This window comes from Oncorhynchus gorbuscha, linkage group LG19 (genome assembly GCF_021184085.1).
Source record: "Oncorhynchus gorbuscha isolate QuinsamMale2020 ecotype Even-year linkage group LG19, OgorEven_v1.0, whole genome shotgun sequence".
Taxonomy (NCBI): Eukaryota; Metazoa; Chordata; class Actinopteri; order Salmoniformes; family Salmonidae; genus Oncorhynchus; species Oncorhynchus gorbuscha.
The window spans coordinates 59,824,764-59,842,760 of record NC_060191.1 but is presented as its reverse complement, the minus strand read 5'-3'; the positions used below and the strand labels follow the sequence as shown (position 1 = coordinate 59,842,760).

The 17,997-nt window shown below is 42.7% G+C and overlaps 1 protein-coding gene across 3 annotated transcripts; it reads right to left on the bottom strand.

Moving 5' to 3' along the window:
• Positions 1 to 3,425: 3,425 nt before the first annotated feature.
• LOC124005414 (glia-derived nexin-like) lies at positions 3,426 to 10,640 on the bottom strand. 3 transcript variants are annotated; one of them, XM_046314653.1, is made up of 9 exons: positions 10,430 to 10,640; positions 8,312 to 8,614; positions 7,764 to 7,991; positions 7,334 to 7,531; positions 5,524 to 5,722; positions 4,964 to 5,061; positions 4,505 to 4,591; positions 4,262 to 4,345; positions 3,426 to 3,998 (listed from the first exon to the last, which is right to left on the bottom strand). In XM_046314653.1, exons 2-9 carry the CDS (start codon positions 8,580 to 8,582, stop codon positions 3,961 to 3,963), a joined length of 1,203 nt encoding a protein of 400 aa, XP_046170609.1. In that variant the 5' UTR covers positions 8,583 to 8,614; positions 10,430 to 10,640; the 3' UTR covers positions 3,426 to 3,960. The 3 variants fall into 3 exon arrangements, with proteins under 3 accessions (XP_046170609.1, XP_046170608.1, XP_046170610.1); XM_046314652.1 differs by having other exon boundaries at positions 10,330 to 10,639; XM_046314654.1 differs by lacking the exon at positions 10,430 to 10,640 and adding an exon at positions 9,525 to 9,666.
• Positions 10,641 to 17,997: the final 7,357 nt, after the last annotated feature.

Here is a 17,997-nt window from a genome sequence, read left to right as displayed (position 1 = left end):
CAGGTGTGGGAAGACTAAATGATTGATTAGGGGAATAGGAACAGCTGGGAGCAGGAACGGAACGATAGAGAGAAGAGAGAGCGAGAGAGTGAGAGAGGGAGGGGGAGAGAGAGGGATAGAAAGAGGGAAAGAACCTAATAAGACCAGCAGAGGGAAACGAATAGAAGGGGAAGCACAGGGACAAGACATGATAATTAATGACAAAACATGACACCACCAACTAACCCTCCACCTCTATACCCCTATTAAACACCACCAACTAACCCTCCACCTCTATACCCCTATTAAACACCACCAACTAACCCTCCACCTCTATACCCCTATTAAACACCACCAACTAACACTCCACCTCTATACCCCTATTAAACACCACCCACTAACCCTCCACCTCTATACCCCTATTAAACACCACCCACTAACCCTCCACCTCTATACCCCTATTAAACACCACCCACTAACCCTCCTCCTCTATACCACTATTAAACACCACCAACTAACCCTCCCCCTCTATACCACTATTACATACCACCAACTAACCCTCCCCCTCTATACCACTATTACATACCACCAACTAATCCTCCACCTCTATACCACTATTACATACCACCAACTAACCCTCCACCTCTATACCCCTATTAAACACCACCAACTAACCCTCCCCCTCTATACCACTATTACATACCACCAACTAACCCTCCACCTCTATACCCCTATTAAACACCACCAACTAACCCTCCCCCTCTATACCCCTATTAAACACTACCAACTAACCCTCCACCTCTATACCCCTAAACACCACCAACTAACCCTCCACCTCTATACCACTATTACATACCACCAACTAACCCTCCACCTCTATACCCCTATTAAACACCACCAACTAACCCTCCCCCTCTATACCACTATTACATACCACCAACTAACCCTCCACCTCTATACCCCTATTAAACACCACCAACTAACCCTCCCCCTCTATACCACTATTACATACCACCAACTAACCCTCCACCTCTATACCCCTATTAAACACCACCAACTAACCCTCCCCCTCTATACCACTATTAAACGCTACCAACTAACCCTCCACCTCTATACCCCTATTAAACACCACCAACTAACCCTCCCCCTCTATACCACTATTACATACCAACAACTAACCCTCCACCTCTATACCCCTATTAAACACCACCAACTAACCCTCCACCTCTATACCCCTATTAAACACCACCAACTAACCCTCCACCTCTATACCCCTATTAAACACCACCAACTAACCCTCCACCTCTATACCCCTATTAAACACCACCAACTAACCCTCCACCTCTATACCCCTATTAAACACCACCAACTAACCCTCCACCTCTATACCCCTATTAAACACCACCAACTAACCCTCTACCTCTATACCCCTATTAAACACCACCAACTAATCCTCCACCTCTATACCCCTATTAAACACTACCAACTAACCCTCCACCTCTATACCCCTATTAAACACCACCAACTAACCCTCCACCTCTATACCCCTATTAAACACCATCAACTAACCCTCCACCTCTATACCCCTATTAAACACCACCAACTAACCCTCCACCTCTATACCCCTATTAAACACCACCAACTAACCCTCCCCTCTATACCACTATTACATACCACCAACTAACCCTCCCCTCTATACCCCTATTAAACACCACCAACTAACCCTCCACCTCTATACCCCTATTAAACACCACCAACTAATCCTCCACCTCTATACCCCTATTAAACACCACCAACTAACCCTCCACCTCTATACCCCTATTAAACACCACCAACTAACCCTCCCCTCTATACCACTATTACATACCACCAACTAACCCTCCCCCTCTATACCCCTATTAAACACCACCAACTAACCCTCCACCTCTATACCCCTATTAAACACCACCAACTAATCCTCCACCTCTATACCCCTATTAAACACCATCAACTAACCCTCCACCACTATACCACTATTTCATACCACCAACTAACCCTCCACCTCTATACCCCTATTAAACACCACCAACTAACCCTCCACCACTATACCACTATTTCATACCAAGTAACCTTCCATCTGTAGACCACTATTTAATCAAATAAAAATCACCACCCCATTCCACTACTTTGACCCTAACTGATCCTACACCAGGCCAATGACTTGAAACGACGGGACTCTTTCGTTCAACACACCTTGTAACTCTTCTGCAGTAAAAACTTGTACACCCAAGTTCTTCTCTGCAACTGCCACCACAACATATTTTATATGATTTACCTTCCATTTCTGTGGTACAGTTGATAACCATGGTAATGAATGCTCAGATGCCAACCTTACTGAAACACAAATTTGTATCACTATGTATCAGCCTAGGCCTACTGCTCACCCTTGACCCATCTTCATCTTCTCTCTTCACTGCCTCAGCATACAACACCTTCTGTTCTACTCTGACCCTGACAACCTCAACCTGTCTCTCGCACCGGGCACTTCTGATCCCCAGCAACATGGGCACCCCCACAATTGACAAAGTTTTTCCACAGATACTGCACATTCCTTTGTCCCATGCCCTCATACACACTTCTCACATCTTGGAATCTCCCTCCTACACACTGTTTCAACATGACCATAAGCTTGGCATCTGAAACACCTTAGTGGGTTTGGCACAAATGCTCTCGGGATAACTGACATATCCTAACATGACTTTATCAGGTAAAGGCTGCTTCAAATCTCAAAAGGACAATATCTTCTCAGTTTCAACATCGGGTCTGTGTCACACCAAACTGTGGGCGTCACAGACACAGGGAATTGTTTATTTTATCCACCTCAACGCCACCCCGGTAAGGCTCGGACTCAGAGGTCTTCACCACACCTGCCACCACAGGTACTTAATTCTCACTCAGTCAGGTTCAATTTCTGAGCCATCAGACAGAAGGATACATTTTGTACTTCAACATCTTCTCCTTCTTCCTCGCTGTCCATAATCATGTCTATCTGTTCACCTTGCTCATGCCGTGCCTTCGTCCGCTATACTGCTTTCAGGAACACACACAAAGTTGGCCTTTCTTCAATACCCATCTTATCTCAATTTACCAGTCTGCCTATCTCTATCCTGTCCATGCTCACAAAACTTTAGTTCACATGACTCTTGTGCTTCATTGGCAGAATGAGGCGAGGATGCTCTTCCATTCGCCTACTAATTAATTGACACTCTCCTCAACCACTAGATCACTTGAGTCGTTTCCAGGTCACGGAGGAGAGGGGATGAAGGAGTCGAGGAGAATACTGTATTTTTCGCAAATGAGAATCTATCCGTCGAATCTGTCAATCAAAGGTACTTTTCAATAATAGAAGGTACCCTTTACATAATATGAATTTACTTTATAGAAAGTAAAAAATATAGTTTTGTATATTTGATTGAGACAACAGAAAGGATGTTTATTTAAAAAATAAAAAGTATTGGAAACAAACAGTTTAATGCCTATCAAAACATGGGTTTGAGTGGCTAAATTAAGTCAGTGACTTGGAGTGTAACTTTCCAATCTTAAATTGAACATGCAAAATCACCAATAACATGAATTCAAACTGAAATGTACTACATTTAATATACACATTTGACATTCAGGGTCATTTAAAAAAGGTAGCAAATAATCTAGAAAGGATAATTGAAACAATGGAATGTCTCATTGGCAGAACACTATATTATGGACCATAATAAAAGTAAAATCAAATGCAAACATTTAAAAGAAATAGCATCATAATATGTCCACATTGTCCACAAATACAAGTCTTTGAGTATGACAGTGTGTATGTTGTTTGTGTGCAAGTGTGGTATAGGTGTGCTTGCATGTGAGCAAGGAAGTGTGTGCTGTGTATATTAAAAATGTATTATTTTGAAGCTCGGAAGGCACATTCCAGTGAAAGGGATATCTGCAGGCAGGAAAGGCTCAAGGCTGATTGACCTGGCCGATGAAGAGGATTGTACCTGAGGACCAAGGAAACAACAAGTAATTCTACAGAAAATCTAAGAAAATTAACATAGTCAACATATCAATAAGAAAGAAAAACAAAGACAGAATATGACCAGAGATCAGAATTTGACCTGACATGCGTCCCGATTTATGTCATGTCAATTACACAACAACTAGTGATCTTTGACAAAGAGGATGCCAGTCTTTAGAATATACTCTAATGGCTTCAAAAAGTAATAGAAAAATGAGAGATTGACAGAGAGACAGCATGCTGTACCTGTTGGGTTGTGCCGAATGAGGAAGAGGAAGGGTCGGTCTACGATGATCCAAGGTGGAGAAGACCTGGCCATTAAGATGGCAGCTGGAGAAAAATTTGAAATACAAATGAAAACACTTAAGTATTCAACCTGCCTGATCTCTAATATTCAGAGAGAATATCCACACAGAATCAAAATCCAATTCACACACACTAAACTAAATACAAACAGAAACAAAAATGACTAAACCAACAACCACTCACTCGTAACAGCTGCTGCTTTAGTTCCATCCTCATTGATCTCGATCTTGGCCTTCTGTAGAGCTTTAGATATATACACAGGCTCTGTACCTAAGGGAAAAGTTGGATGACAAAATATTAGTGCTGTAAAGTTCCATTGATTAAAAACAATGTCCCACTAGGTGGCGCTAAAGGACAACCCAATTATTATGCACACTAATTCTGATCCATTATTTAAGGAAGCCTGCAGAAGATGTTAGTAGTAAAGAAGATCTTATGCTTTATCGGCACTTCACACCGGACAGTTAGTCATGAATCATGGCTATTTGGAGATCTCACTGCAGTAAACAGTCCACAATCCTTTCATATATTAGCTCCAGTCATTGTTGTGTCAAGTCAGACAGACCAATGATTGATACACTGTCAGAAAGAAGACATTACAGTTCTATGTGATATTTGATTTATGATCCCAGTGCCACTCACTGAGGTGTCTGAAGTCGGCTTTTCCCTCATCGAATAGGATCGTTATCCCCAGGGCTGAGAGGGAGGCTTGCAGGTCCACTTCGGCCTCAGCAGTAAACCTACACACACACACACACACACACACACACACACACACACACACACACACACACACACACACACACACACACACACACACACACACACACACACAAAATGAGCCTTTCCTTCAACAATTAGTGAAGACTTTTCATACACATAACAAATAGAAAGATTGCACAATGTTGTACCTAGGAGTTAGTCATTTATGTGTGACATTTGATGAGTGTTAGCAGGTGACAGGAAGTGCTTCCTGCCAATAAAAGAGCTAGGAGTGGGTGTGTCTTGTCTTTGACCTGACCCTGCAACAATACCTGGAAGTTACCTGGTCATTGGGATGCAACATTACAGACACGGGCAATAACGTCAGCTCTATACAATATATTTTTTTACCTGCAATGGGTTTAGAACATTGCACCCTCCTGTACAGGATTCTGGGTAAGGGTTTTTGAACCAGTGAGTGGGTTGTGTTTGGGTCTTACTTGGGCAGCAGCAGGCGGACCTTCCTCTGGTGCAACAGCTTGGTCCAGCTCTGTACCGTGGCTGTGCTGATGTGAGCGATGACATCACCTAGGGGCGTGTCCTCCTCCGATGGCAGGGCGATCAGCATGCTTATGCTGTTGCCGTGATACGGTAGTTCGATGACCTTATAATTCAGCCCTTGGGGTGTGCTGGCCAGACCTAGGAGATGAGGGGTCAGGGGTGAGGGGTATCCATACCGTAGGCTAAGAAGTGTTACTGTATTCATGGTCCACCTGAAATTCTGACATTAAGCAACACCTTTGAGGATAGTCATCTTGTGAATAAATACTATATCTCTTATCTATAGTGACATTAATATGTTTGTTTTCTAGTCTAGTTTGGCTTTAGTTGCATAATGAGAAGGATGGAGTTTGTTGGTTCCCAGAAAAATCTGTGGTGGGATGTGGCAAGACAAAGACGCCAAAACCACAGTGAAACCGATCCAACAACACAATCATTGACAGGACTATATACAGTCATACTGTGAAACAGCCATAAAACAAGTAATCAAAGCTGAACTCCACATGTTGTCATAAAGCAACAATGTTTCCCATTATTCACAAATATCAAAAGTGATTTAATCTGTCATTTAGGTCTGAGAAGTATACTTGCCTAATGTGTTGTTCTGTAACATTTTCTCTGTAAATAGAGGATGGAAATGATTCCCAAGAGCAATGTTTTACTGCAGTAATTTTATTCAAGAGGTTTCCCCAATTTATTCTCAGAAATGAACTAGGCACGTCGGGAAATAATCCTAGACCGTCCAGAGAGTAGCTATTCTGTGCTAAAACTGTAAGGCATTGATAAATACCCAACTCGACTACTCTTAGGCCGACATGACAAACTCACGTCACATAAATGGCTAAACTACAGTCAAGATGGAATTATGTGGTCTACAGCAGACAGTATATAATTTCACACACAGGTCAGAATATTAGCCCAGTGAGCAGCACAGAATATTAGCCCAGTGAGCAGCACAGAATATTAGCCCAGTGAGCAGCACAGAATATTAGCCCAGTGAGCAGGTCAAAAATATTAACCCAGTGAGCAGGTCAGAATATTAGCCCAGTGAGCAGCACAGAATATTAGCCCAGTGAGCAGGTCCGAATATTAGCCCAGTGAGCAGGTCCGAATATTAGCCCAGTGAGCAGGTCCGAATATTAGCCCAGTGAGCAGGTCCGAATATTAACCCAGTGAGCAGGTCAGAATATTAGCCCAGTGAGCAGGTCAGAATATTAACCCAGTGAGCAGGACAGAATATTAGCCCAGTGAGCAGGACAGAATATTAGCCCAGTGAGCAGGTCAGAATATTAACCCAGTGAGCAGGTCAGAATATTAGCCCAGTGAGCAGGACAGAATATTAGCCCAGTGAGCAGGACAGAATATTAGCCCAGTGAGCAGGACAGAATATTAGCCCAGTGAGCAGGACAGAATATTAGCCCAGTGAGCAGGACAGAATATTAGCCCAGTGAGCAGGACAGAATATTAGCCCAGTGAGCAGGACAGAATATTAGCCCAGTGAGCAGGACAGAATATTAGCCCAGTGAGCAGGACAGAATATTAGCCCAGTGAGCAGGACAGAATATTAGCCCAGTGAGCAGGTCAGAATATTAGCCCAGTGAGCAGGTCAGAATATTAGCCCAGTGAGCAGGACAGAATATTAGCCCAGTGAGCAGGTCAGAATATTAGCCCAGTGAGCAGGACAGAATATTAGCCCAGTGAGCAGGACAGAAGGGTTCAGAGTGTCTTAGGTCTCAGAGCAGAACTCACCAATTTTGAAGACCGACAGCTGGGACATCATGGGGACCTTGTATGAATTGCCGTCTCCTGCGTTGAAGGTTCTCATCTTGGTGTTTTCTGTCTGGAAGCGGGACTTCCATAGACCTTTAAAGTAGATGGCGTTGACGGCCACCAGGCGGGTCAAAGCTCCATCCAACATGTCTGCCTTGATCAGAGTGGGGATGTGGCCTGTAAATGAGAACACAACAGTCAGAAAAATGTATCATTCCAACACCAGTGACACACTGACCAAAATAAACCTTCAAGTTAGTGACTTCTATTTCATGTAAAATCATCAAAAGACCTAGTTGAATCAAATCTGGTTCTACATGAATGTAGCTTAATTACATACCATTAGAGATTTATGGTCATGTTTTAATTGACTGTCCAACAGTAACTTTGAATCCAGTTGGAGTCTCACCTTTGGTCTGGTTGTTGACCCAGATGTTGATTGTGGCTGCAGCCGCCTGGGTGTCAGTGAAATCCAAGGCCCGGCTCTCACACTGGAAGTTGGCCCTGTTGGAGGACATGAAAGCCTCCTCCATAGGGAAGCCCTGTTGGGAGAACATAGCGTTGGCGATAGTCACGATGTCCTGGTTGGACTTGGCCGTCAGCATCTTGTGGAGCTTTTTCAACATCTTATAAGGGCCTGGAAAGAAGAATTGGGGAATTTTAATGCGATATGTTGTGATTCTCTGAAAACAGTGTCGTTCCTCGGGGAAGGAGTATGACTGGAAGTAAACAGGTACAGTAGCATACGCTTGTGTACCTGTAGACTTCCAGTCATTGCGTTAAACTAGTTAGCATTGGCTCACAAAACTACCATGCAGAGACATAAAAATGGTATCCATGAGTTCATCGGACTGTGGGCAAGTAGAAAAGTGGCTTAATTGCCAGAATCTCACAGTATCCCTTTAATGAGAGACACTGGACGAGGCTATGAAAGGACTAGTATTAAGGGAGTCTTACCATTCTTCTTGTAGCGGAGTGCTGTGAGGAGCTGCCTGCGGGTCTCTCCGTGGGCGCCTGGCAGCAGCATACCCAGGATGGATGCCACACCATGGGGGGAGAGCACCACGTTCTCCTGGGGTCTGGAGCGGGCCACCTGCTGGAACACCTGGAGACCCAGGTCGGAGCCACGTTCGCCATAGGATGGGGTGGAGGGGGCCTGGGAGATCACCCCCCGGTGGCCACCCAGGGTCACCAGCACACACATGCACAGTAACGAGGGGAGGCCCATCTCAGTTCTCACTCACTGATTGATTGACCCACCTGGAAGAGGGGGAGAGAGAGTAATGGAAGTCATTTGCATGTAGCAGTCTAGCATGTCCTTCTTCCTTATGGTTTTGACAGGAGCTACAAGGTCCTGTGCCCCTATGACACTGGCTTCAGTATCACCATTGTCAAGTGAAGTGTTAGCCATGCTGTCTAAACATGACTAATAGACACTGTCAGGCCCCAAGACCAGCACCAAGTAGTGCACTACTTATCCTGTTATTGGCACCTTATAAGTCGCTCTGGATAAGAGCGTCTGCTAAATGACTTAAATGTAAATGTAAATGTTATTGCCAGTCTCTCTATAGTTCACTGTTCCCAGGCCGTCATTGAAAATAAGAATGTGTTCTTAACTGACTTGCCTGGTTAAATAAAGGTAAAATAAATTTAAAAAATAAATAAAATATAAAGTCAGATAACATTAGCTCTAGCCTCCTTCCTGTGGAAATACTGGCTTTATGAATTCAATTATGCAACAGCTTGCAATAAAACCCAGACAGCCATTGTCTCAGTGCAGAATGAGAAACAGATGTGGTGGGTTAATTATATTATTAAAAAATAGTGGTCTAAGGCACTACATCTCAGTGCTAGAGGTGTCACTACAGACCCTGGTTTGATTCCCGGCTGTATCACAACCGGCCGTGATTGGAAATCCCATAGGGCGGTACACAATTGGCCCAGCATTGTCCGGGTTAGGGTTTGGCCAGGGTAGACTGTCATTGTAAATAAGAATTTGTTCTTAACTGACTTACATTTACATTTACATTTAAGTCATTTAGCAGACGCTCTTATCCAGAGCGACTTACAAATTGTTTGCCTAATTAAATATAGGTTAAATAAACATAATTAAAACAATTGTAAAGAGTTTGTCTCTGCACAATGGCCTACAGTATATCAACTAAGTTACCATGCTAATCTTTGGAATTCTCTGATGTTCCTTGGGATCTTTAATCCTCTTCACAGTTACTTTATTCTGAAACTGTTAGTAAAAGAAAAAGTAGGCTACTGACAGATACAGGAGAAGATAACCCAACACCAAGCCAAATCATGACCAGGAACTCAACACTCAGTCATAGCCTCCTGCAGCAGAGGAATTTAAGAGTGGTGACAACACACCCCTGCCTCTCCTCCACAAGTTAATTCAACTAACTCCAGTTCAGACATGTACAGACTTTAAACACCTTCAGAGCTGTGTGTGTTGGCTAGGAAAATGTCGGCTAAAGCCTGCCCGACTGTAGGCTATTCAAAACAATTGGTTACAAAAATGAAGGATGCTAGTTTGAAAATTTGATTAAAGGAATGAGATGACAAGCAGCCTACTAAATCACCTTGACATTTACTTTGAGAAACACTATCCATGACTGAAACAAAAATACAAGTAGAATTCTGCATTTCAGTTATGGAAATGAGGGTAGGCTTTGCTAACAGTACAGTAACCGTGAAGTCGAGAGAATGAGGATATGACCCAAGTGTTGACCAATAATGATCATTGTTTACAAAGTAGCTAATTAGAATACATCCACTTTGAAGAGTCGCACTAGAAGTTGAATCCATCCTGGCTGGCAACAATGTAGCCTCACATCACTCATCTCTCTCTAACTATACAAAGAACATAATACGTAGGCTAGCCTGAAACATAGTTACATTGCCATATCCTACATACATTTTTAAAGTGTATATCGCGTCTCCATGTGGAGATAGTAGATCCTTACTTGAATAGTTGGGATTTAAACGGTCCAAAAACGTTATTTGAGCATACAACGTCTCCGGTTAGTAACTCAACACAAATACAACACCAGCCTCTCGAGTTACCAGAAGAGTGAATAGCAAGGCACAAGGTCTCCTTCGATGTTTGTCCCAAAGGTAAAGATTCTGTCTGACACTTAGATTATAATATGGAGGGTTTTGGTGAGTTGAACTCCGCCCTCCCGACAGTGAAACTCGATTCGGGAAAAAACAACGCAGAAAGTGACAAGTTGCAAGTGTTTAATACTACTACTAAATTAGTAGCCTGCTGTCAACAGGAAGTGACAAAGAACATGTCACGCAACATCGAAAAGTCCTTGTTATTTCACGGTTAAAAATAACTGTCTTATAACTGTTAGCCACCATTTGTTATTTAAATGGTTCATGTATTTCATTTAGCTTTGTGTATGTGATAGGTGGTGGGTGCCCTATTTAAAAAATGTGCTTAATTGCCTTTACTCATTTTTGTTAATGCACACCCAAGGGAGTGGTGTGTTATCACCCAGCAATGACATGTCAGACCCAGAAGAGCATGTTTGTAACATAAAGTAGCCAACTCAAACTTCACCTCTCCCCCACTCAATATGGAGACATTGGAAGACAGCTTGTATTGTAAGTCAATTTCCCTCCGTGGCCCCTGTATGGGTCCCCCAGATAACTGTTGGCAGGACAAAAGGACCACCCAGTGCCTCTGTTCACCTGTGTGCTGCACAAACACACACACACACAAACACACATACACATACAGGAGGGGCCCTGCCCTGGCTCAGTTATACCCCCTCCACCATAATAAAAATACATGATTATTTAAGTGTTAGTGAATGTATGGGGAATTGAGTTACAGGAGATTAAATAAGAGGGAAGGTACATGTAATCAAGAGGCAGTGTGCTCAATAAGGGGAGGGGGAGTATGAGGTTATGAAAGCAGGTGAGGGAGGCCTCATGTCCTGCTCAAAGGCTGCTGAAACTAGAAGCAGAGCAGATGCTGCAGACTGCACAGTCATGTATGCTGATAACAGATGCTCAACTGTTGGTTATATCTACAGGAGATATTGGAGCCCTCTCTGTCCTTCCCTTTAATAGACCCGTACTGTATATTTACAGGTGTTATTAGAGCCATCTCTGTCCTTCCCCTTTAATAGACCCATACTCTATATCTACAGGAGATATTGGAGCCCTCTCTGTCCTTCCCTTTAATAGACCCGTACTGTATATTTACAGGTGTTATCAGAGCCATCTCTGTCCTTCCCCTTTAATAGACCCATACTCTATATCTACAGTAGATATTGGAGCCCTTTCTGTCCTTCCCTTTAATAGACCCGTACTGTATATTTACAGGTGTTATTAGAGCCATCTCTGTCCTTCCCCTTTAATAGACCCTTACTCTATATCTACAGTAAATATTGGAGCCCTCTCTGTCCTCCCCTTTAATAGACCCCGGAGACATAGCCTTTGCTCCTCTGCCCAGGTGGAGACTTCTAAACAGCTTGGAAAATTCCAGAAAATGACGTCATGGCTTTAGAAGCTTCTGATAGGCTAATTGACATAATTGGAGGTGTACCTATGGATGTATTTCAAGGCCGACCTTCAAACTCAGTGCCTCTTTGCTTGACATCATGGGAAAAACAGCTATGTTAGGATCAGGAGGAAGGGAGGAATTTTGCAGTATCACTGGATCTCAAGCTCTTAAGTACTACATATTCACATACATTCTTGTCCAGGGAAAATATGGTCAGGATGATATACTGTAACAGGCCTTCTGCTTTAGCGTGACTATTTACAGAATGTTTGTGTTTGACACGTAATCTTCTGGTCTTTATGGTGGACATAATCATAGTTCTCCTTCTGACATAGTGCCAAGAGAGAGAGCATCTTACAGTCAGACATTGTGAAGTGCACTGACTATCTGGGAAAAAAACTATTCAGAATTATTGGGAAATGCACTTTATTTTGAAAGAATGTACTGTGAGATCCAAGTAAAATCAAATCACATTATCTGATTTATCTTACAGTGTTATTTTAGTTGTATTTGTCATGTACAAGGGGACAACATTATATTTGTCACGTTCTGACCTTAGTTCCTTTGTTATGTCTTTGTTTTAGTTTGGTGTGGGTACGGGTGGGTAGTCTGTGTTTATGTGTTTGGCCTGCTTTGGTTCTCAATCAGAGGCCGGTGTCCTTCGTTGTCTCTGATTGATTGAGAATCATACTTAGGTAACCTTTTCCCACCTGTGTTTTGTGGGTGATCATTTTTCAGTGTCAGTTCCACACAGGACTGTGTCGGTTTTCATTTATTGCTCTTGTTCCTTTTGTTTTCTGTGTCCAGTGTTATTTTATTAAAATATATTATGGACACTTACCACGCTACGTTTTGGTCCTCTTCTCCTTCATCCCACGACAGCCATTACAACATTGATATAATCAATAGTCATTCAATTCTCATAGCACAATCACTATTATACAGCTGTGGTCATTTTCTTGTTATACACTACTGTTCAAAAGTTTAGGGTCAGTTAGAAATATCCTTGTTTTTCATGAAAACATACATAGGAAATATAGTCAAGATGTTGACAAGGTTAGAAATAATAATCTTTTAAACTTTGCTTTAGTCAAAGAATCCTCAATTTGCAGCAGTTACAGCCTTGCAGACCTTTAGCATTCTAGTTGTCAATTTGTTGAGGTAATCTGAAGAGATTTCACCCCATGCTTCCTGATGCACCTCCCACAAGTTGGATTGGCTTGATGGGCACTACTTTTTTTAATACTTTGTTTTTATTGTAGGAACATAAAGGACCAACAAAAGATCTGTCAGTTACAGTGCACGTCATGCCTTCATCATATTAGTTACATTGACATCTTGGAATTAGACCTTTTTCAAGTACAAAACCCATTTTTCCCAGTATTCCTGACCTCTCTCTTGTGTTCTTAAAGCAAAGGTCATACACTCCATGTGGTGTATTTCTTTTACAATGTCTATCCATTGTGTCACTGTGGGAGGGTCTTTTTGTAGCAATTTCCAAGTGAAAGCCTTTTTACTGGCTGTTGATGTGCACTTCTTATGTACCATACGGTCAAGCTGCTCCCACAACAGCTCAATAGAGTTGAGATCCGGTGACTGTGCTGGCCACTCCATTAACACAGAATACCAGCTAAATAGTTCTTGCATAGTTTGGAGCTGTGCTTTGGGTCATTGTCCTGATGTAGGAGGAAATTGGAGTGCTAGCCTTCCTTCTTCAAGATCCCTTTACCCTGTACAAATCTCCCACGTTACCATGACCAAAGCACCCCCAGAACCATCACATTGCCTCCACCATGCTTGACAGATGGCGTCAAGCACTCCTCCAGCATCTTTTTATTTTTACTGCGTCTCACGAATGTTCTTCTTTGTGATCCGAACACCTCAAACTTAGATTAGTCTGTCCATAGCACTTTTTTCCAATCTTCGTCTGTCCAGTGTCTGTGTTCTTTTGCCCATCTTAATCTTTTCTTTTTATTGGCCAGTCTGAGACATGGCTTTTTCTTTGCAACTCTGCCTAGAAGGCCAGCATCCCGGAGTCGCCTCTTCACTGTTGATGTTGAGACTGGTGTTAACCCGGAGTTACCTCTGCTGCAGTGGATAACTTCATTAGAGTTACCAGCCTCAGATTGCAGAACAAATAAATGCTTCAGAGTTCAAGTAACAGACAGTCAACATCAACTGTTCAGAGGAGATTGCGTGAATCAGGCCTTCATGGTCAAATTGGTGCAAAGAAACCACTACTAAAGGACACCAATAATAAGAAGAGACTTGCTTTGGCCAATAAACATAAACACTGGACATTTGACCAGTGGAAATCTGTCCTTTGGTCTGATGAGTGCCACTTTGAGATTTTTGGATCCAACCGCTGTGTCTATGTGAGACGCAGAATGGGTAAACAGATGATCTCCACATGTGTGGTTGCCACCGTGAAGCATGGAAGAGGAGGTGTTATGGTGTGGGGGTGCTTTGCTGGTGACACTGTCAGTGATTTATTTAGAATTCAAGGCACACTTAACCAGCATTCTGAAGCGATACGCCATTCCATTGGGTTTGCACTTAGTGGGACTATCATTTGTTTCTCAACAGGACAATGACACAACACACCTCCAGGCTGTGTAAGGGCTATTTTACCAAGAAGAAGAGTGATGGAGTGCTGCATCAGATGACCTGGCCTCCACAATCACCGACCTCAACCCAATTGAGATGGTTTGGGATGAGTTGGACCGCAGAGTGAAGGAAAAGCAGCCAGCAAGTTCTCAGGATATGTGGGAACTCCTTCAAGACTGTTGGAAAAGCATTCCAGGGGAAGCTGGTTGAGAGAATGCCAGGAGTGTGTAAATCTGTCAAGGCAAAGAGTGGCTACTTTGAATAATCTAAAATATGTTTTGATTTGTTGAACACTTTTTTGATTCCTTGTATTATTTCATAGTTGTCACGCCCTGACCTTAGAGATCCTTGTTATTCTCTTATGTTTGCTTAGATCAGAGTGTGATTTGGGTGGGCATTGTTTCTGATTGGGGATCATACTTAGGCAGCCCTTTTTCCCTCCTTCAGTGTGGGATCTTGTCGTTGTTTGAGTGCATGTAGTTTGCACGACAAAGCTTTTTGTTCATTGTATTGTTTATTGTTTTTTTCTTGGTGGAACATTTAAATAAAAGAATGTATGCCTACTACGCTGCACCGTGGTCACCTTCCGACAACAAACGTTACAATAGTTTTGATGTCTTCACTGTTATTCTACAATGTAGAAAATAGTACAAATAAAGAGAAACCCTTGAATGACTAGGTGTCCAAACTTTTGACTGGTTCTGTATATCCCCAGAGAGAGGCTCTACCCCTTCCCCCCCTCAACTCTCCACACCCCTTCTCCCCCAACCCCCCGCTCCAGCCACTCTCCCCCTTCACCTCCCCTGCCGTGGTGTCCGCTATAAGATGTGTCCCTGAGGTCCTGAAGGTTGGCGTTGTAGGTGAGGTCTTTAAAACAGGGCTTAAGAAGGTGGATCGTGGTTCTGAGGCTAACAAAAGCAGTGAAGCAGTAGTACGGCTCTCCAAAAGAGCCAATGAACATCACCCCACACAGTCTTAATGGTGCAGCTGGTGTACAACACACGCAGCAATGACACAAACATAATGGTTACTTACTGTGGGTGAAAGTCTTTAGAATCTCATTGGTTACTGCTATGTATCTCCTTCACTGGTATCATACAGAGCTATACATTTCTACAAAGTATGCTAGACAGCTAAGGTAAACCTGAGTTCTTTAGTTAGTTACACATTTACTACAACTGGGTTCTACACAGGAAGTCTATATTTGTATCTCTGCTATATTAAGTTAATACATGGAAAAATTGGAACCTTATAAACATTGTTTCATATGATTACATAATTTCCTTCCTATTTTATGAGCCACACATTGCTTCAATGGTTAGATTACCCCCCTAATCTGCTTTGATCCCTATTCAAATTCCTCAGTGGTACCAGAACCCCCAGGCCCTATCCATCTCTCTGGACGCTTGAGTCTACCAATCACTTTATTAGTGTGTTGTTCTGTGGAGACCATACAACAAAACCCCTTTTAAAGCAGCTCTCTCCTCTGAGGGAAGGAAACTGGAGCCTGTTTGAACATGAAGACTCTTTTGTTCCTTATTGGTAATCGCACTCACATCTCCACCAGCAACAGCCCACAGAGTGAATCACCATGGTGACCACAACAAACCTCTGGGGAAATGGTCAGATAGCCCATCTCTAAGCTCTGCCACCCCCCCTCCCTAATGGAAAGACAGACACTACTTGATTATGAGAGGGTGCACAGTTTCGGATAGGTGTGCATGAAAGCCCAGTGAACTGGCAGGAGAGCCTATTTTCTAGGCCACAACCCTGGGCCTCTCACATTGGAACAATGGCGGTTTTATTTCCTCCCTTGGGCTTCAGCTTTGAGCTACCTGTCCCATTTCACCCCCAAACTATCCTAAACCTCACTCAAAATAGTTCCTCTCATAGGTCAACCAGGCTCCTTATACCCTGAAATGAAACTGTCCACAAACCTCTCTTACCTCCAAATAGTCTATTGTTTTTGTCGTATTGGACTGTGTTCATAATGTTGTCTGCCAGGGCATCTAGGATATACGCCGGTCTTTCTCTGACTGGATCTGCAGTTTGGAACATAAGCTGAGAGACTGAGAGCTGTGTGTTACAGAGACCGAGGGCCACTGCTGATGACAATATAGACATTAGACATCAGCTAGAAAATAAACTAATTCATTGGACCAGGGCCGAAGTGAAAATGACTGGGAGTGAATGGTAGCAGTGCCATCAAAGTGTAAAATGAACACAATCGCATTGAATTTCAGCTAACTACTCAGCAAATGCATAGCATAATGGTTTTACTGTCATTCTATTCATATTACACCCTAACCCAGGCAATTTACCAGGTAAACTCATGGGTACACTCGCAATGGCTGCCTGGTATTGTGATAATCATTTCCATGGTAAAATGTTCATTCAAATGATGTTAACTTATGTGGCTCACACAATGGAATGTATTTCTATAATGTCAGTTGAGTTGAATCAACAAATCACAGCACTTATTGATAGGTACACTTCCTGCTTTTACTTCCTGCTTTGCTCCCCGCAGTCCACCCATTATGCCATCATTGACTTGAATGGGGATTCCCGTTCTATTCATTCTATTTCTATGGCAGCACATGCAGTCAGGAGCGGAGGAGGAGAAAATGTGCCTCTTAATTATAAATACACTACCGTTCAAAAGTTTGGGGTCACTTAGAAATGTCCTTGTTTTTGAAAGAAAATGACATTTTTTGTCCATTAAAATAACATAAAATTGATCAGAAATACAGTGTAGACATTGGTAATGTTGTAAACGACTATTGTAGCTGGAAACGGCTGATTTTTAATGGAATATCTACATAGGCGCACCGAGGCCCATTAACAGCAACCATCACTCCTGTGTTCCAATGGCACGTTGTGTTAGCTAATCCAAGTTTATCATTTTAAAAGGCTAATTGATCATTAGAAAACCCTTATGCAATTATGTTATGGCTTTAGAAGCTTTTGATAGGCTAATTGACATCATTGAGTCAATTGGAGGTGTACCTGTGGATGTATTTCAAGGCCCACCTTCAAACTCAGCGTCTCTGCTTGACATCATGGGAAAATCAAAAGAAATCATTCAAGACTTCATAGAAAAAAATTGTAGACCTCCACAAGTCTGGTTCATCCTTGGGAGCAATTTCGAAACACCTGAAGGTACCACGTTCATCTGTACAAACAATAGTACGCAAGTGTAAACACCATGGGACCACGCAGCCGTCATAGAACATTGTGAAAAATATAACTGTTTGGCAATAAATACTATTGTTATGTTTGGAGGAAAAGGGGGAGGCTTGCAAGCTGAAGATCACCATAACAAAGTTAATCACAGTGGTGGCAGCATCATGTTGTGGGGTGCTTTGCTGCAGAAGGTGTCAGGACCCGGTTACGAACCCGGGTCTCCGGAGTGAGAAACAATCACTTAACCAACTGAGCCACGAATAGTCGGCAGAACCCAGAAGATGAGGTAGACACAGCAGTACTTGAGACAGTGTATTTAATGAAG

Coding starts and splice junctions, on each gene's coding strand:
- LOC124005414 (XM_046314653.1), bottom strand. CDS start 8,582: ATGGGCCTCCCCTCGTTACTGTGCATGTGTGTGCTGGTGACCCTGGGT. Junction 7,992..8,311: donor ACTCCGCTACAAGAAGAATG/GTAAGACTCCCT, acceptor TCTTCTTTCCAG/GCCCTTATAAGATGTTGAAA. Junction 5,062..5,523: donor GTCCGCCTGCTGCTGCCCAA/GTAAGACCCAAA, acceptor GTGTGTGTGTAG/GTTTACTGCTGAGGCCGAAG.